General features: G+C 41.6%; 1 protein-coding gene across 1 annotated transcript in view; it reads left to right on the top strand.

The window, feature by feature from the left end:
* Nucleotides 1-21,492, top strand: part of LOC120531013 — a 133,509-nt gene that overhangs the window by 7,218 nt on the left and 104,799 nt on the right. Inside the window, exons 2-3 of the mRNA XM_039755931.1 lie at nucleotides 7,535-7,644; nucleotides 10,180-10,309. Of these exons, the coding sequence (XP_039611865.1) occupies nucleotides 10,250-10,309 (60 nt within the window). The 5' untranslated portion in view covers nucleotides 7,535-7,644; nucleotides 10,180-10,249. The remainder of the gene's footprint in view (nucleotides 1-7,534; nucleotides 7,645-10,179; nucleotides 10,310-21,492) is intronic.

Here is a 21,492-nt window from a genome sequence, read left to right as displayed (position 1 = left end):
CCATCCTGCCTCTCAACTCAGCTCGTCCGTCTGGGATTTCCCAGAGTCCTTTATAGTCCTTGACCCAGAAGCGTTTTTCCCTCAGTCCATGTGACTTTCTATCACTTCCAGGTCAGGTAAAAACTGCTTTTCTTCATCCCGGAAGCATGTCATTTCTTCTGTCCATGTGACTGGGACGTACTTCCAGGGTGTAGGGAAAATAGTCCTTGGGCCCCCCTGCAGCGACTCCTGGCGGCCCCCATGGTATCCAGCAGGGCTGTACATTAAAAGTCCACTGTCCATAATTCCCTGCTGGCATTCAAGGCATCTCCATGCTGCAAGGAGGGCTCCATCTGGCGCCCTGGGGGTATTGGCCGGTATGAACGGCTGGCCATGTACCACAACTGGTAACTGTGAACTACAGTATGTGTCTGAGATGGACTGGCATCTCATTCTGTGTTGGCTTCCACCCTACACCCTACAAGCATAAACTGGATAAAGTGGTTAGAAATGTAATTTTGCAAGTAAATCCCTCATATTTTAATATTCCACCAAAGGATGTACATACAACACTAAAAAAAGTTTTAATCTGTTTTTTTTTTTCTTTTTCTATTTGTTAAGATTGTGTAATACTGTTTTTTTATTCCACTTCTTATTCTCAACATTGTGTTGAGTGCCCAAGTAACAAAACTGATAAAATGTTCAATTATACAAACAGTAGGAAAAATCAATACCTTTTTAAAGATGAGATTCTAATCTGCTAAGCTGTGAAGTGTTACAGAGTTTGCCATGCTTTGTGTAGGTTCTCCCAAATCCTTTCTCATTTCATCTTTCCATTGCTGTCAATGGAACTGGGTTTGTTTTTGTTAATTTTGTTTTATGGTGTGAATTTCATGATGAGGTTGTGGAGGGTGTTTTATATGCATGTATTGGTTAAAAATAAATTAAATGTGATCACATAAAACAATTATTAATAATAAAATAAATATGTTTAACAATATTTTAGTGTTCATTAATATTAATTAACAGTATTTGATAGCATAATCACTTCCTTTAAAAATAAATACAGAAACAGGCAACACAGAAGCTGGACTGTTCAGTCACAAAGCAGGCTCAGCATTCTCAATGACTGCAAGTTATTTTCCATTTTTTATTTTTCACCCTAACTCGTATGTGATCTACTGTATAAGTTAGTTCTGTGCCAGTTTCGTATTTGAATTCACATGCAACATTTTTGTAAACTAAAAATGTGGACATATAGTCTGTATGTTTATTTTACTTCCTATCAAGCTACACCACTGTTCTTACATTAAAAAAATAATGAATTACAAACTATTTGGCATACATAATAAAAATGAAAAAACTCAAACCTACACAAAAGACTCTCTGTAATCCCTTGTTAAAATCCCCAGATGCTACGGGGGGTGATGGAAAAGGCCATAAAAGAAATGTCACTTTTAGCTGTGCCTAGTAAGAGTTCAGTATTTAACAATTTAAGACCAAAAAAATTGGTATTACTTCAAAACATTTCAATTCCTGGAGGGGATACACTAAGAAGAAGAGACTGAAAACCTCTGACCTTGAGATATCGCAAATCATTTAATAACATATGTGTCCATGGTCTGCTGTAGTCTTGATTAATAAGCTTACTATTGTCCTAAATCGTGTTGTGTGTCTACTATTAGCGGTTACTAAGACCGAAGATCATGCTTGGTTTCCCAGCTTTAAGTTTATATTAGTGAGAGGGCCCTGACCGGATGGTACAACATTTTGGGAAGCCTTAATTTTCTTAGTGGATTCTCTCCAAGTGTATCAAAAATGACAATGTTTACCATATAAAGAGAGCTTCTCATTTTGCCAGAATTGATATGTCTGTCTGCTCAAAAGATGTGGATATAACTCTGTCCTGTGCCCTCCTGGATATGCCCATTACACAGAATGTAAACAGCTATTTACTTCCCATAGCATTTGGCCTCTTTTTGCTCAGTTTGATCAAATGGTCATATAGACTGTTATTATTATACAGGGCAGAAAAGTATAAACAGAACAAGTGAAGAATTGTTATAAATTAACAGCAATCTTCCAGTCTGATAGGTGTCAACCTGGAAATTTGTTAAGCTATTTGTGCCCCCACCCCTTGTAAATTATGGAGGCTATGCCTAGTCCTGTAGCTTTCTGCTAAGTTTTAGGACTACTAAGACATCTTGTTTCCATGGGAGGATTCAAGAAAGATGGAGTAGATCCAAAAAGTAATCCTAACCGTTCCATACTAGAACTTTGAAGTTACTACTGGTTAGACTGTCAATGAACCTGGAGGCCGGTTTGTGATCAGAATAAAGGATTGAAAAGGAGGCCAGAGAGTGGAGATAAGGGTACTGCAGGTAAGAAAATCAGAGGTGGGCTTATTTCTGATTTGGTCAGTTATGGAAGACCCCTCCTACTAAAAAGAGATTCAAGACCTGTTAAGGTAGATCTAGACAGGCAGCAGGGTTTCGTTTTTTGTTTGTTTTGCTCATAATTTTCTGCTACATGTTTACTCTTCCTTGTGTTATTTATTTTGGTAATAAAGACACTCTTCATTTTAAAATTTTTCTGGGTTTATTAAGAGCACTTCTTTGATCCACACTTATTTAACAACTATCACTTTAGCCCAGTATCCAGGTCGTGCTTCATTCTGTACCAGCTTGTGCCTGTGAATGTTCACTCCTAACTTTATCATGTATTCCTGTGCACAGGTTTGTGGTATAGCGGGTCCACAGCTCGTTTAGCAAAGGCCAGTTTTTAAATAAATAATCACCGCTCTCGCGGCGGCTTAGCGAGGGAGCGTTGGGCCATAGCAAGCCACGGGGCAATCTGCGGTGTGGGTGTTTCTCACCGAGTGCACAGGTGAGGGACTGCCCACATCCGTGATTGTTCCCGTGGCTAATATGCTGCAGCTGCTATGGCCCCTCGCTATATAAAAGAAGCGTGAGTCGGATAGAGGGAAAAAGAAAAGGAAAGAGATAGTTAGGAAATGAATAGAAAGACGGAGGTTATTGGGAAGCAGGTCGGTGCGAGAGAGAGAGTGCCACGAAGAGCGTGCGAGCAAGCGAATGAGCGCTCACGGGCAGCTGCGAGGGCCTGGGTGTTAGGCTTACACCCCGGTGTTTGAGTTGATGTTGCTCCCGCTGAGTGACCAGGTAGCGGGAGTGACCAGGGGATGGCGACGAGCCGCAGAAGGCCGGAAAGGCAGCGGAAGTCGGGAGGCTTGGTGGTGGAGTCCCCAACGTGAGCGACCTGGCCGTTGGTGGAAATCAAGTCTCGGGGACTGGGATGAATGCCAGACCGAAGCCAGGGATCGGGAGGTCTCCAGTCTCGTGTGAGGGCAGCTGCAGAGAGAGAGTGGCTCCCCTGTTGCGAAGCCTGGACAGGGAGAAGCAGGGGAGTCACAAGTTAAAAGAAGCACCGAGCTTGTTGTTGGATTTTAAAGATTGTTCCTGTTGGATGTTTTAACCTCTGGTTTTAAAAGGATTGTTTTTTTTTCTATGGTTTTAAACGTCCACATTTTTTTTTATTGGATTATTTATTGAACCTTTGAAGCACTGCACTTTATTTAATTGAACATTTTGACTGTTTTTTGTTGACTGTTTTAATAAAAGCACTATGCACCTTTTTATACCATCCCCTTGCTCGATTGTTATTGCCTCCACTGACTAGCTCACTCGGTAACATTATCGACGGTTTTGGGTTCAAGGGTTCCCAAACAGAGATGGGAGCATGGAGCCGAACCCACATCGTCACAAGGTTTGAAGGCCAATTCTTCAAATTAAGACATTTCGGGTTTTATTTTAAATATAAACACTTGACAGTGTGTTGTTATTCATTTGTTACATTTGGTATGTTTCAATACCTAATTCTATCAATATCTAATTAATTTTTATTTTTGTTTATATTTTTTGCTGTTATTTTAGTGTGTTTTCTCTTGCTGGAAAAATGTCAGGAAATAATCAAAAAAGCAGACCAGGAGGAAAGATAAGATAAGATACTTTTATTCTGACTGTACAAATTAAATGTCGTTTGGAGAAAATTTGTAGATGCCAATTAAGATAAAACTATAAAAAACAGTAACATTAAAACTATAGACAAAACAGTAACACTTCTAAACTATAAATATAGATATGGTACAAATCCACCCAAATGAAAATGATCAAAATGAAAGTGTAAAACATTAGCAGGGTTCATTACCCAAATCGAAGTGCTGTATACCAAAGTATTATCCCCAAAACAGAACCCAAAAATCAAAACCTAAAAATATACAATGAATTCAGATCCTTAGAATTGTTATATGCACGTGACTAACACCACAAGCACTTTTGATTGATTTACGCAGGAACTTGGACAACCAGCAAGTGTGTGACACTGATCTTTATATGGTTACATCAGTGACAACATACGCTGTGACTCCTGTGTCACATTCTAGAAATGGGAGTAGAACTGGTAAACAGAGCCACCACAAAAAGACTGCAAACAGCATAAAACAAGATGGCATTGAGGCAAGATACAAAGTAGTTTTAGGTCATAGAAAACAACTGCAAACCAAAAAACGAATCAAATAACTGAATTCCATGTTTAAAAAAAAAACTGAAAAAAAAAACCCAAAGAAATACTGTACATGGAATTATCGCTGAGAAAAATGTAAAACATGTTACCACTTATAATATAATGACATCACCACATTATTATTGTGTGCATTTGGACACTGCCATTTTGTGTGATTGTTTGCATGATTTCTGACAATTTGTGATTCACATTTCATGGGTCCCTCCATTTTGCGTGCTATAATATGTGTTTGCTAGGACTGTGATGCATATTCCCTGTGACTTATGACATCTTGCAGGTTTTAATATATTAAACAGCTATTCATAATAAGCAGGGTTAAAATTTTAACCTGTTAAAGGAAAGACCTTGTGTTTGAGTAATCAACAAAAATATACTTACAGAAAAATTCTAGTTGTGACCTTTGTTTAGTTTCAACTATGACTTTAGTTTAAATTTTAAAGATTTTGACAAACACATTAACTAGTCTAGTGCAAAAACTTTGGTCTGTGACTTCAACTATTCTGTTATTTTGAACCCAAAAAACACCTCCTTTATTCTCCACACTTTCTAAACAAACTGTGTCTAACAGGAAACTCCAGTTGTTCTGTTCGGGCATTACAGTAAATCTAAAAGGATAAACTACATAATATTGATATTACTTTGGATTGACATCATACAGAAACTTGTGTAGATAAGCAACCAATTCCCAATAATGCATTTTATTTTCAGATTGCTTTTTGCAAACTGACTTAACATAAACATAGCAGCAGTGTGTACCGCCTGCTCTTTTCATGTGGGTTTCATAAACATGAGCACAAGCAGCATATGTGGGTGAAGAGATCAAAACACCTGAGGTGGGCTGCAAGAGCTGTTAAGCAGTGGGTGGATACAAATATATTCTTGTGACTAAAAACAAGGGAACGTATGTGTGCGATAAAGGATGTCATTTAGAGCAGCTTTTTTAATCCTTTGTAATACACACGCCTTGCACATACTGCTTAAATGCAACAATTATGCACGATTATGAATGAAATTCTGATGACCTTTTCCATCCCAATTATCTGTATTATATTTACCTATTAACAGAAATACCTAGACACATATTCCGCAATAGTACAGAACTTAAAATTTAAATAAATCCAAAAATTTCTATAAATGTCCTTTTGTACCTCTAGGTATTTGATGACATTTAATTTGCAATGTGTAGTAGCATATGATAAGATATGATTATAGATACCTATCTTACAGGTTTTGTATGAAGTGAAATATTGCCAGGATAGAAACATAACAGGTTGGCAACAAACAAGGAAAAGATAAAGAGTGTGGCTTGAAACAAGTGATCAGAGAAATGACTGAAAGTATGTGCCATGTGCAACAGAATGAGGAAAGAAAGGCCAATGAATATCAGAAATGTGACAAAATGTTATGAATGTTTGGGTGTATAGGTATTCTAGGAGAATGATGTGCACGCTGTGTGAATTTGGCACCTCAAGGTAAAACACTGAGTTGGACACCTACACAACAGACATAAGGAGGTTACTACTGTATAGTGGTAGTACTAGGGTGTTGTACCATGTTAGCTATTATGAATGTAGAGAAAAGCCAAGCAAAATGACACCTTTTATTGGCTAACTAAAAAGATTACAATATGCAAGCTTTCGAGGCAACTCAGGCCCCTTCTTCAGGCAAGATGTAATACAGAAAGAAGTTCCCTGTGTTTATATCCACACACTAGGACAAGAAACAACATTGGTAAATCTTTAAATGAAAAATCTTAAATGTAAAAAATTAATAGGTTCATTCAGGCTAAGATTAATTTAACAAGAGAGAGAAGAACAATGTATGGTCAAGATCTTTGGATCTTCAGTTTCTGTATTACATCTTGCCTGAAGAAGGGGCCTGAGTTGCCTCAAAAGCTTGCATACTGTATAGTGAGAAAAGGCCGTGGAGAAACATTAAAATATTTAGTAGGTACATTCAATCCTTGCTTAGTGTTATGGTCACCGGAGGTGTTGTGGTCCCAGAAAAAGACATATTAGACCATGCTGACCTCATTATTAAAGAAGCAATGGAACTAGAGAGGAAACATGGCACCCATTGATTAACTGTCTGGTTAAGTCTCAGGCGTGAAAGGACACTGTAGGCCTCTAAAAGGAGATACAGTCCATTGTCTGTGCAGCAGATAGTTGGAGGGGCTATAAAGTTGCTTTTTTTCCAGAACATAGTTTATAGAGGAGTCAACAGTTGAGTCTGAAATATGTATTTATGAGTGAGCGACTATAGGGTTGTTTTGGCGAATAGGATTAGGAAAAAGAGACAGACAGAAAGAGGGGGTCAGAGAGTGAGAGAGGAGGTAATGGGAATATTCCGGTGATATGAGGACAACTCACTTCTCCTTTCAAGACAGAGGAGTTTAATGACCTTATTGACAGATCCAGAGAGGCACTTGGTCCTAATATTTCCTGTTTATTATTTCACTTTGTTTTATTGCCTCACTGTTAATCTCTTCCTTGTACATAATTTGTGTTAATAATATATACAAGTGCCTTTTCTGAATGCCATTTGTAGGGGCTCTGTGAATGTTATAATAGTGGAAGCATTATATTTTTAAGTGGAACAGAGGGTTTGGCGCTGATCCTTTAATAAGGCATACAGTTGGTTTTAACCCTCCTACCAGGATCACTCCAACTACATCTTAAAATCACCCCTGGAGTCAGGAACTGTCCTACTTTTCTACAAAGACAACAGGGTTACAATTTATTTTGAAACAGGCCAACATTATTTTTGATAACTTCCGTATGCCATGGTTAGCATGGAGACTAGTCCCAGAGGATATGCGAAAGACTCTTCTACTGACTTTTGCCTTAACTTTTTGGTTTATTTTGTGTTTGATGATCTCTCTAGAAGTGCTCTGGTTAAGATATCTTGCTTGTTAAACAATGTCTAATTATCCCATTAATTTTTGGTTATATTTCAGTGTCATCCCTAACATCTTGAAAAAGGAATTGAAGAAGGGAAGCTGGACAACACAAGCAGTAGCTAATACCTCAAATATGCTACCTGCAGCCACAACTTCAGTGTCAAGAGGTACCCGCCCCCTTGGTTCAACACATAAGGAAAATGAAGCCATCCAACAGATTTAGCATAAATTATAGAAACATTATAATTGGAAAAACAAACATATAATATGACAATAACAAATAACAGGATTTAACATAGAAAATAACAAAATAAAAATATTTAACAACTGTGGGAAAATAAACAAATTTAACATATCCAAGACAAAGGACAGAGCCATGGTTAAAATCATTGCAGAGAACAGTCATGTGGTACTGTGGGAGCAGGCAATGGCATTTATGGCACTTGAAAAGCAATGTGATGTCTTCTCTTAGATAATTGTAGAGCTCATTTGGAGCTGTAGTAAAGTAAAACCTAATAATAAACATGCCTTGTGTGCTGAACTTGGCTTCTGTGTTCGTTGTATCTATCTATCTATCTATCTATCTATCTATCTATCTATCTATCTATCTATCTATCTATCTATCTATCTATCTATCTATCTATCTATCTATCTATCTATCTATTGTAACAAAGGCGCTATATAGGTGCCTGACCCGACACAGATGGACACAGAGGCACGTATAAAAAACACAAATACTTTATTTTTCTTCGGCTGTGGGACACATCTTCCCTGTGCCACACAGCCCAAACACAGTCCCCAAAACACCAGCACAAAACAGTTCTCTTCCTTCCTTTACCACCACTCCTCCTCAAGCTTCGTCTCCTTCCTCCCAACTCTGGCTCTTCGAGTGGTGGTGGCTGGGCCCTTTTATAGTCCACCCGGAAGCGTTCCAGGTGATTAACCACCTGGTCCTAATTGCACTTCCGGGTGGGGCTGAAGACTCGTCCAGCCGGGCTGTGGGAAGCAGACAGCCACCCCAGCGGCCACCCCGTGCCCCAACCAAGCTGTGGAGGACTCCATCTCCCATGGAGCCCTGCGGGCGGTTGGGGAATCATCGTCGGCCAGGGAAGCTGCCACCAAGCATCCCGGGGGAGGTATTGGACTGCCCATGGCGGCTCCCCTGGAACATAAGCAGCAGGGGCATCCCTGCCGGGCATGGGACCCGGCTGTCCTTCACACTATCTATCTATCTATCTATCTATCTATCTATCTATCTATCTATCTATCTATCTATCTATCTATCTATCTATCTATCTATTTGCAGTTTTTCACTTCATCTTTTTATCAAATTTTCTGTCTCAGCTTTAGCCAAGGCTGTTGATCTGAATCCACCTTGACTAAACATTTAAATGCATACAGCAGTGCTCAGAGGGTCCACTGTCTAACCTTTGAGATTGTTAGCTACTCAGCAAGTGTGCCAAATTGAGGGAGCAGCTCAAACTGAATGTAGTGAAATGATGTAATCAGGACTTGCAGAAAAAGCACAAGTGGTATTAAGCAACTCTAGGGAACACTTGAAGGGAGTACTGTCATAAAAAGCTGGTTAAGGGCAAACAGAAGGCTCAAGACTGTAGAAAAGAAGCTAGGATCTAGAGTGAGAAAGAGATGGAAAGCGTTAAATGTAAAACGGAGTGATGGTAAAAGGAAGTGCTTGTATTTTAAAAAGTTAACACACTGGGGACTTCACCTGGAACTTTTACCTCGGAGTTTTTCTCAGAGCAGGAAATTGGCACAGAGTTACATGCCATCATACAATAAATAATTATGCTTTGAATAGCTTTTTCAATTTCATCCCACAAATACTTGATTTTATTGAGATCTTTTACCAGGAAGGTCTCTGTGTTAAGATGAATTCACTGGCATGAAACAATTCCAGTATATTTCCTTTTTTTCTAGTATACATAAAAATCTGTCTGAAAAAGCCATTTCTCAGCTAATTGGCAATATTGAGATATATTTAGTAACATGAACATACTACTCTTCTTATTAATATTCAGTAAGGTATATTTCAGTATGATTATAATTTAATTGGTTATGCATTACACAGTGTGTATATAACAGTATACAGGGTGAGTCAAAATTATGTCAATACTAGTGGATTATTTTTATCTCGACAGGTCGATGGCTAGGTTGTGGTAGACCATTGCCATGACCTCCACACTCCCCTGATTTGACACCCTGTGATTTCTGGTTATGTGGTATGGTGGAGGAGCGCATGTATAGCAGGAAATTTCATGATATCAATGACCTGAAGGGCAGAATACATACTGTGGTATCATTTATTCCCTGCCAAATGTGTGTCCGGGCTTTAAATGGTGCTGTTGCTTGTTGGTTTTTGTGTGTTGATAGATATACAGTATACTGTATATATATATTTGTGGTTGGAGACAGTTTATGGGCTCAAAAACATGCATGTTCCCACCAGACCAGGGATTGGCACTGCTCTCTAACTCTTCTCCTGTTTCCTTACATACCAGCTGACAAACCCTCAGCCTAAAGTGACTTCGAGTCCTCAGAAGGCACCCAACATCACTTCTTCTTCTGGTCCTCCCAATCCCACCTCCATCTGATGTTATATCTGGTCCAAGAATTCCACTGACCCATTACATCACTTCCTGCCTACTTGCTATATATGCTACCCATGTTCTCTTTGTCCTCAGTTCTGTTTTGGGCTCACATCTGTCATTGACTGGAGATCGGAAGTGTCATCATAGGTTGGAACCGGAAGTGATGTTGTCAGATGATGCCGAAGGTGATGTTCCGGTGGCCATCTTGGAACCCGGAAGTAAGGTAGGCTTAATTTTCTTCCTTTTGTCTGAAGAAAGAGAGAGAGAAGCATTAGTACCGCAGATTGACCCTCTGTCTCGTGATATTTCACTTACCTCTGGGCTTGTTGACTGCCTCCTAATTGCATGTGTGTGACAACACCTACAAAGTAGTTTAGATTGTACTGAGACTATGATACTATGTGAGTTGTAGAAAAAGGCCCTTTTATAATACAATACAATACAATTTATTTTTGTATAGCCCAAAATCACACAAGAAGTGCCGCAATGGGCTTTAACAGGCCTCTTGATAGCCCCCTAGCCTTGACTCTTTAAGAAGACAAGAAAAAACTCCCAAAAAAACCCTTATAGGGAAAAAATGGAACAATCCTTGGGAAAGGCAGTTCAAAAAGATACCCCTTTCTAGGTAGGTTGGGCGTGCAGTGGGTGTCACAAAGAAGGAGGTCAATACAATACAATACACAGAACAGAACAAATCCTCAATACAGTATAAAAATAAAAATTTTACAAGTACGGACCAGAATTTAACCATAGATGATATCACATAATATGATTTGGATTTGTTTAGAGTCTTGGAGACCTCAGCCATCAAGCTGCCTCCCCCATTTGGCCATTCCACAGCTGAAACATTGATTGGCCAGCCAATCCAATGAAAGGACCCCTCTACCCCACGATTCCTGTGATCCACCATAAGGGATGACTTTACTTTAGGCAAGCAAAACAACTTGGCAGGAGGGCCATTTTGAATGTCATCATCCAGAAAGAAATTAAAAACAAGTTTTTTAGTCTCTGCAAACCATCTTTCATCAATGGTCAATTCCTGGTTAAAATATCCTTATTTACCGGTTACTTTTACAGGGGGCTGCCCACTATCAGTACACCACTGACAATGTCATTTGGGAAATCCCTAGCAGAACTTTATGAGGTGAAGTTTACAAAAACAAAAATCGTAAGATTTGAGTACACCTACAGTATATTGAATGGTGGTGCAAGTGTTGCATCAACTACAGGTTACTTGTGCACCTACTGGTTCCCATTAAGACTGTTCAGTCTGGAAGTGCACAAATTGGTTTCAAATACATCTCATTTGAGTTTGATGAAACATATATTGGTTTACACACTACTCTATCAGTGTACTCTTGAATGTATTAGTGTTTTACTGTGTGACAGATAGGGGGCGTTATCGCTCTCTTGAACCCCTGTCCATGAATCCAGACACCAGGTAAAAGTCCAATAGTTGACTTTATTAAATCGCCACAGTGCACAAAGCACCCTCTCCTCCACTATATTCATAAAGCAATCACAAATAACAATAATAAACAATCCTCTGACTCCCAGACGCGTTGCCACCCTTCCACCCAGCTCAGCTCGCCGTCTGGGAGCTGTCATAGACCTTTTATATTCCCTGACCCGGAAGTGTTCCCAATCCCCAGTCCATGTGATCTTGTATCACTTCCGGGTCAGGTAAAAAGTCCTTTTCTTCACCCCGGAAGCACGTCGCTCTTCCTCTGACGCACTTCCGGGTTATAGGGCACAAAGGAATCTTCGGTCCTCCCTGCAGCTCCCTCTTGCGGCCCCTGTGGTATCAAACAAAAACTACAAAGTCCATGACTCCCTGCTGGTATTCGGGGCACCTCCATACTGCAGGGAGGGCGCCATCTGGCAGCCTGGTGGTATTGGCCGTGATGACAAGCCGGCCAAATACCACAGTACTCCTCCCCCAGCGGAAAACTATGGTTTTGCGTGTTGTGTCCCCTGAGGGACATCTTCCCCCAAGATGATCCAAAGACCGGACCTCGGGGATGCAGTTGACACTCCCGTTCGAACCTAGGAGGAACAGTGTAAGCATAATTAGTTTGATCTCCTGCCCTTCTAGGACAACCTCTCCACTCGTGGCCCGGCATGCGGCATTCATAGCACAGCCGCGGTCCCCTTGGTAGTCTTTCTCGACGGGACTTGAAGCACCTAGGTACTTCTGGATCTGCCCCTTTCTCCGCTAAGGAGAATTCTCCGGCCACCTTTATATTCCTATGGCTCTTTTCTGTCTTGTCAGGAGACCCCTGTTTTATTTTAGAAGTCTCCTGTTTCATCTGGGGCTTGTCCACAGTCTGGGTCTCTCTATTGGAAGAAGAGAGACCTTTTACTGTCTGCACCCCTTTTGTTTTATAAATTACCGGTGGCGGCGTCTTTAGGGCCACCTCGCTCCTGGAGTCAGCACTGTCTAGCTGCTCCGAATCGATCAGCCCTTCCCCTGACCACTCGGTTAACGAACCGGCCTCTCTTGTAGGGCACGCCGTGTATTGGCACCTATTTATTAAAAGCGGGCCCGGATTACACTGCGTCCCTCTTACTTTATATACGGTACGGGTTTCACATACCTGTACCGCCGCATCATGTAATTCGGGAGGCTCTCCACCAAACCGCCGCACGTAGTCTCTCACCTTCTCCAACGGCGCTTTGGCTGCAGCTCCCAATTCCCCAACGATCTTTTCTATGGTCGTCAGGACCTGTAAAAAACTCACTACGGGCTCGATTAGCCTTTCGATTTCCCGTAAATCAATAAGATTATTTACTTCGGCCGACAGAAGACTCTCTTCCTTGTTTGTCTTACCTGCCAGCCGGGAGCCAATGAGCATGCCTGCTTCTGGCACGTGCTCTGACGAGTCTCGCGGAGGCTGTTGGGATATGGAGTTCTTTTTGGCTGAGGTCGAGGGTCGGGTCACTTCCTTCAGCGGACTGCGGTCTGTCTTATTTAATTTACCGACATCCCGTACAGCCATTTCCCAACCCTCCTTACCTTTTTCTGTGGTGAGCGGTACTTCGCTTGCCTTCCCCTTCCCTTTCGGAAAGTCCAAGTCCGCTACTTCGGGCTCGAAGGCGCAAACAGCGGGACGCGGACCTCCTCCTTTCCAGAAAGCACCGGGTTTCCTGCCGTGTCCCTCGTTGGCTACCGTCATGCGGAAGTCTTCTCCCAGGTGTTCTGGCTTAGACAGGAGCATGCCATCGTCTTCGGGGCAGTCTTCTTTTCCCCGCGGAGCCTCCAGGTGATAATCTCCGAGGTACATGCACGAAACAAAGTGAGTTATTTTAAATGGGTTGTTAATGACATTCCTGGCACGTACCTCAGAGCGATCGTTGGTCCTTGGAGGATTCTCTGGATTTGTAAGGCCACTCCGTGACTCCTCCCGAGCGTTGGCCATTGCACACAAGGCTCTCCCAGTGACGTTGTCGCTCTGCTTGCTCTTCCTCTTCCCCATTCCGGACTTGGAAATTTCGGGTTCTGGCGATGCTGTGGTGAGTCCTGATGCCATAGTCTTCTCGGGGTTCGCTGTCCACAGAAAATTTATGTTCAGGTCCTCAGCAATAGACGCTGGAGTATCCTGCCGACCACACCACTGTGACAGATAGGGGGCGTTATCACTCCCTTGAACCCCTGTCCATGACTCCGGACAACAGGTAAAAGTCCAATAGTTGACTTTATTAAATCGCCACAGTGCACAAAGCGCCCTCTCCTCCACTATATTCATAAAGCAATCACAAATAACAATAATAAACTATCCTCCGACTCCCAGACGCATTGCCACCCTTCCACCCAGCTCAGCTCGCCGTCTGGGAGCTGTCATAGTCCTTTTATATTCCCTGACACGGAAGTGTTTCCAATCCCCAGTCCATGTGATCTTGTATCACTTCCGGGTCAGGTAAAAAGTCCTTTTTTTCACCCAGGAAGCACATTGCTCTGCCGCTGACGCACTTCCAGGTTATAGGGCACAAAGGAATCTTCGGTCCTCCCTGCAGCTCCCTCTTGCAGCCCCTGTGGTATCCAGCAGGGCTGAGGATAAAAACTACAAAGTCCATGACTCCCTGCTGGTCTTCGGGGCACCTCCATACTGCAGAGAGGGCTCCATCTGGCGGCCTGGGGGTATTGGCCATGATGACAAGCCAGCCAAGTACCACAACTGTTAAAGCGTGCATGAAAAGCACCTCAGCCTCCTAAGCGTCTTTTTTATTGGTGGAAAGGTTAATCATAGAAGTGCCTAAATAATGTTCATGAGCTTACTAATTTTGTTTTACTTGTATGCACCTCTTGAATTTTTAACAAGGGCAGGCTGCATGCTGCCAAGACCAATCTTGCTTTTAGTTTTCCATCCCTGAAGGGATTTAACACTTAACTCTGAATACCTTAACAATTGCTGTGACCAATCTTGCTGTCGGTTTCTTTCACTGCTTGGCTAAACACCTGAATTCTTTATCAAATAATATTTAGAATAAAGACCAGGGGCCTGCACCCTCTAGGGTCACAGAACATAGTCTGCTCTGAATTCCCTTCCTCTGAAAAGGTTTAACATAAACAAACACACTTTATTATTTTACTGCTCTCCAAAAAATTTAATAAGGGATGTCTCCCCCTGAAAAGGCTAAACCTGATTGGGATGCCTCTAGGGATGTAACGATTCACTCTATTCATGACTCAGTGCAATTCATGATACTGGGATCACATTTTGATATCTCACAATTTTTAAACAAAATCTGAATCAGGAAAACTTATGATTGAAAAGTTTTTGTTTATTATTATTGCTCTTACATGCATTTCAGAATCAACAATGCATTTTTCTTGCCACTACTTAAACAATATGTTAAAAGAGAAAGCACACTTTTAATGCTATGCTTAATATTCTACTTATTAAATGAAAGTTACTATTGTAAGTTTTTTTCTTACCAGAAAAAAATAGTAAAAAAAATTTGTGCAAATAATAAATCTAATAACTGGATTGGATAAAAACAATAAGATTGACAGCAAGTGAGAGCAATAGGGGACTCTTTTCTGTACATATTGCTCTATTCCACTCATGGGCAGTGCCACTGATTCAGTGACATAATCTCCAAGTATATCTTCCAGAGCTGACTTTTTGGGAGGGGGTTGTTCCAACTCAGCACTGTTCTGTTCCCTTATCTCCTATTCCCTCTGTTTTCTGGATCTACAAATAGCAGAGGTTGCACGGTTTTTTAATATAAAAATGACTACAGTAGTTGTAATTCAAATTTTAAAACCTATAGGTAAACTCAGACTAGTGAGGAACAATTTAGTCAGGTTATAAGTCATGATATGTCCAACATTTAATATGTGACTAGTGTCAGTCCCATGCTGTACACTGGTACTGTGGTGCTGTGCAGAGTGGAGGCAGGACCTCTGTGTTTTTCCCAGTTGATCCTTGTGTTCATCAGGGTGCTCCTATTCTGTTCAATGCTTTCATGGACTGGATTCTAGGCTGTGGGGCATCTGTTGGTGAAGAAGGATTCACTGATCTTAACTTTGCTGGTGATGCTATGATCTTTATGGAGTCAATGAAGGCTCTGATCAGGGCTCTCGAGAGACTTGGGTGAGGAATCTGTGTCTGGGCCTGCGAGTGTCCTGGATAAAAACTAAAATCCAGGCCTTTAATGACCTCTTGGGCACAGCCATTAGCAGTGTATCTGTCTGCGGAGACAGAGTGTCAGCCTTATTGTGAGGTTTACTTACCTCATCAGCGATATTTATGCCTCTGGTGACTCTTCCTATGAAGTCAGTAAACAGATCGAGAGAGCATGGGGGTCATGAGGTCACGGGAAAAGGTTGTGTACCACTCCTGATATCTCTGCAAAAGGACAACGGTCTAAGTCTTTCCAGTCCTGGTACTTCCTGTTTTGTTATATGGCTGTGAGACATGGACACTATCCAGTGACCTGAGATAAAGACTGGACTACTTCAGTACTGTGTCTTTTCGGAGCATCCTTGGGTACTGCTACTGTTTTGATTTTGTTTGGAATGAGCAGTTGCTCACAGTGTCCTGAATGAGGCACATTACCTGCATTGTGAGGGAGTGTTAGTTACGGCACTTATGGCCGTGTGGCGCAATTCCCCAAGGGTGATCCATCTCGCAGGATCCTCATTGTTGAGGACCCGAGTGGCTGGACCAGGCCAAAGCGACACCCATGTAACACCTAGATGGTCATTTCCGGAGGGTGGGACTGTACCAAGTGTCTGCCTGGGGTGTTGCCAACTGGGATCCTGATCTGTTTTGTTGTGTGGTGGATGTGGCAACATGTTTCACCAGTGCATGCTCCCCAGCCTGACCTAACCTGCCATTTCCATTATGTATCAGTATTTGAACTGTCACTAGTCTGCTTTCTATCTGAGATGCTATTGCTTTACTACTAGAACTTTACAAAACATACTTTCTACTGCTGAGCACAAACACTATAACTCTCCTTCAGCCTGTTGAACACAGCATTGCGCTGGCTGCTTCCAGATGTGTTATAAAACTCCATGAAGAAGTCATAGTCCACACTGTACCTGGCCATGTAGTTTTCAGAATTGCACTCTTAATGCTGGCCACAGTAGTTGAGACTTTCTTGTTTAGGGCTATGCTTTGCTCAGTCATGTGCTTCTGCAGCACGATGAGAGGCGCAGTGGAGATATGTTCATCGCACAGCATTGTGGTGGCTGACTTGATGGTTTTAAGCAGTTGTACAATGTCTTTGACACCACTAATGTCAGTGCCATCCAGTGTGTCGATTTCACATGCATTTTGCTGTATCTCTGTGCTTATGAGGGCAGCTGCTATCACTGCTTGCTGCTCAAGATAACAATGAAGCTTTTCCAGTTTACTGTTCCATATGATATAATGTCAACTGTAGCTGTGGGGCTCCGGTGGAATAAAGTCCCCATCCGTCTCACTCAAATCCAGCCGACGATTAATACATGGTATGCCCAAGCCACCTGGGTAGCCAAATTTAAAGAATGTGCAAAGCACCTGATATGAGGGCAAAGCCCAGCCTCTCTGACTGCTATATCCATGTTACGTGCATTATCACTAACAACAGTGATGCTAAGATTAGCCTTTCCAAGCTTCCACTCCTTTACAGGTAATTTCAGCACCTCAGCAATATTGCATTCAGAGTGGGTTTCAAGAAGAGGCAGAGTTTGAAGCACAAAACTCACCATTTCCCAGATCCTGATGATAGCATGGGCTGTGATTGTGATATAACTTTAGTTCACCCTGGAGGTCCAACTGTCTGTAGTTATTGAGATCTCTGCATCTTTCAGGGATTCCTTCCCACTCATCTTAGCCTTGTTGTACAGGGCTGGCAATACAGTGCCACTAATGTACGGGCATTAGGGAATGCTGCACTTTGAGCAACTGAAATCCCTCATTCTCAACAAATGAAAATGGTTGCATGTCCTTCGCAATAAAAACACCAATACAGCATGTTATTTCTTTGGCCCTTGCGCTCGACTGTGGAAGTGGTGCATCAAATACATTTGTCAGATATTTGGCCTTTAGGCAATTGCTTCTTTGCAGGTGTTGATTTTTATTTGTCAATGTGATGGCATTATAACATGGTTCAGCATGTTCGTAGTGTTTGGTGAAACATATGTCAAAACTGTCTTGCAGTGCTTGCAAATAATCTTCATGTTATCATCTATTTTCTTATCATTTTCTCTTTTAGCAGGAAATCAAAATGCTGCTAAGGCAGCAGACATAAAAAAGACAGGGTATCCTCAATTTCTACTTTGTCCTACTCCATTATTATTTAAGTTACTCTGCGCTTAGCTCCACACTCTCAAACAAAGGCCAGGGCTTGTTAATGCATGTGTGACACGGACTGTGCCCTCTTATTGTTAAAAAAGAGCATTTAAGAAAAAAGAGAGAATGCATAACTTTTTGTTAGCACTTAGAGAAACAGATTCCTTGTCACTGCGATCAATACCTATATGTGCACGATGCATTTCATTCAATTTCTGGATCAAGAAATTTCATGACACAATATTATTACATTTCTAGATGCCTCTCCATTTTATTACAGAACTACTTGACCTGGGTAGGATGCTATACCTGGATATCTAGAAACATGGTGGTGGCTGAGAAAAGTTTTTAATGTCACTAACGTTTTTGTGCAGAATGGAGAGAAAAAAGTTTATAATGTAATACAAGCCAACAGGGACCAATGCTCTACAGTGGCAAACAATGTAAAAAATATCTATACGAAAAAGAAATAAAATCTCATGTTACCTTTGTCACACAATCCATATGTCAGTTATCTAGTCATATAGTAAATTTAAGACTGGAGAGAGATGGGTCTTCTTTAATTGTCCTTTTATGATTTCCACTGTTTATCCATCCATCCATTATCCAACCCGCTATATCCTAACTAGGGTCATGGGGTCTGCTGGAGCCAATCCCAGCCAACACACGGCGCAAAGCAGGAAACAAACCCCGGGCAGGACGGCATCCACTGTTTATTCCAGAAGTAAATATTTAACAATATTTTAGCAAAACCACATGTGTTTTGCATGTTTTGAGCATAGAACTGGATAACTGACATGTGGATTATGAGGCATGAGTAATACACATTTGTTTTTCTTTTTCCATGACATTTTTCACATTGTTTGCCATTGTACAGCATTGGTCACTATTGGCCTATTATATTATTGTTATATTGTATCTTTTTTTTTCACTATTCTGGATGAAAACATTAGATTAAACATTTTTCTTGACCACCTCTACAAACTGCATGGAGTTCATGTGATTTAATATTTTATGCATGGTTTTAAAGAGGTTTCTTATTACTTCTCTTCCTCTTCTTTCGGCTGTTCCCTTTAGGAGTTGCCAAAGCAGATCATCTGTTTCCATATCTTCATATCTTTTGCATCTTGATCTGTCACACCCACCACCTGTATGTCCTCTCTCATCACATTCATAAACCTCCTCTTAGGCCTTCCTCTTGCCAGGCAACTCCGTCCTTAACATCCTTCTCTCAATATACCCAGCATCTCTCCTCTGCACATGTCGAAACCAATGCAATCTTGTCTCTCTGGCTTTGTCTCCAAACCATCCAACTTGAGCTGACCCTCTAATGTACTCATTTCTAATCCTGTCCATTCTCATCACACCCAGTGCAAATCTTAGCATCTTTAACTCTGCCACTTCCAGCTCTGTCTCCTGTCTTTTGTCATTGCCCCAATCTCCAACCCATATATCATAGCTGATCTCAGTACCATCTTATAGACCTTCCCTCTTACTCTTGCTGGTACTCATCTGTCACAAATCACTTCTGACACTCTTCTCCACCCACTCTACCCTGCTTGCACTCTCTTCTTTAAAACTCTTCCACAGTCCCCGTTACTCTGTACCATTGATCACAAGTATTTAAACTCATCCACCTTTGCCAACTCTACTCCCTGCATCATCACCATTCTTCTGCCCTTCCTCTCATTCACACAAATATATTATGTCTTGGTCATACTGACCTTCATTCCTCGCCTCTCTAGAGCATATCTCCACATCTCCACAGTCTCTTCAACCTGCTTCCTACTCTCATAACAGATCACAATGTTATCCACAAACATCATAGTCCACAGGGACTCCTGTCTAATCTTCTCTGTTAACCTGTCCATCATCATTGCAGTTAAGAAAGGGCTCAGAGCTGATCCCTGATGTAATTCCACCTCCACCTTAAGGGCATCTATCAGTCCTACCACAGTCCTCACCACTGTCACACTTCTCTCATACATATCCTGTACCACTCTTACATACTTCTCTGCCACTCCCGACTTCTTCATACAATACCACAACTCCTCTCTAGGTACATGGTCATATGTTTTCTTCAGGTCCATAAAAGGACAATGCAACTCCTTTTGTTCTTCTCAATACTTCTCCATCAACACCCTCAGAGCAAATATTTCATCTGTAGTGCTCTTTTCCGGCAATAAAGCCATACTACTGCTTGCTAATCATCACCTCCCTTCTTAACCTAACTTCCACTACTCTTTCCCATAACTTCATGGTGTGACTGATCAGTTTTATGCCCCTGAAGTTAATACAGTTCTGGACATCACCCTTATTCTTAAAAATCAGTATCAGTACACTTCTTCTCCACTCCTCAGGCATCCTCTCACTTTCCAAGATTCCATTAAACAATCTGGTTAAAAACTCCACTGCCATCTGTCTTAAACATCTCCATGCTTCCACAGGTATGTCATATGGACCAACAGCTTTTCCATTCTTCATCCTCTTCATAGCTGACCTTACTTTCTCCTTGCTAATCTGTTGCACTTCCTGGTTCACTCTCCTCATATCATCCAACCTTCTCTCTCATTCTATTCATTCTCTCACTCACATCATTCTCTTCATTCACTCTCCTCTCATCATCCAACCTTCTCTCTCATTCTCTTCATTCATTAACCTCTCGAAGTACTCCTTCAATCCACCCAACACACTCTCGTAGCTCGTGAGTATTTTTCCATCATTATCCTTTATCACCCTAACCATCTGCTTATCTTCCCCAACTCAGCCCCTTTGTGTAGCCAATTGGCACAGGTCCATCCTGTTGTACAATTCATCACACATCCTATCTTAGCCTTCACCACCTCTCTCTTCACCTTATGACTTATCTCCTTGTAACCCTGTCTATGTTCTTCATCTCTCTGACTATCTCACTTCTTCTTCGCCAACCTCTTCCTCTCTATACTCTCCTGTACTTCCCAATCACACCATCTGGTTTCTTTGTATTCCTTCCTCTGTCCAGATGTCACACCAAGCACCAATCTAGCTGTCTCCCTTACCACTTCTGCTGAAGGTGCCCAGATATCTGGTAACTGCCACCTAGTGCCTGTTTTACCTCCTCCCTGAGCTCCACCTCACAGTCTTCCTTTTCCAACTTCCACCATTTGATTCTTGGCTGTACCATCACTCTCCACCTCTTCTTGATCTCGAGCGTCATCCTATAGACCACCGTCCTATGCTGCTTAACTATGCATTCCCCTGACACCACTTTGCACCAATCTCCTTTAGAGTGACCCTCCTGCATAGTATATAATCCACCTGTGTGCATCTTCCTCCACTCTTGTATATCACCGTGTAGTCCTCACTTTTCTTAAAATTCATATTTGCCACAGCCATGTCCATCCATTTTGCAAAATCCACTACCTTCTTTATTCCTCTCCTTGACACAATACCTCCTCCTCATCTCTTCTGTTCCCTTCACCAACATGTCCACTGGAATCCTCTCCAATCACCACTCTCTGTCCAACTTCCTCCATAAATCTTCTTTCTCATCTATCACACACCTAACTAGCAGGCCATATGCACTAATAGCATTCATCATCACACTTTCAGTATCCAGCTTCATAATCAACACTCTGTTGGA

Source organism: Polypterus senegalus, chromosome 6 (assembly GCF_016835505.1).
Source record: "Polypterus senegalus isolate Bchr_013 chromosome 6, ASM1683550v1, whole genome shotgun sequence".
NCBI classification, from domain to species: Eukaryota; Metazoa; Chordata; class Cladistia; order Polypteriformes; family Polypteridae; genus Polypterus; species Polypterus senegalus.
The sequence above is the reverse complement of the archived record's forward strand: the minus strand, read 5'-3'. Positions and strand labels throughout refer to the sequence as shown.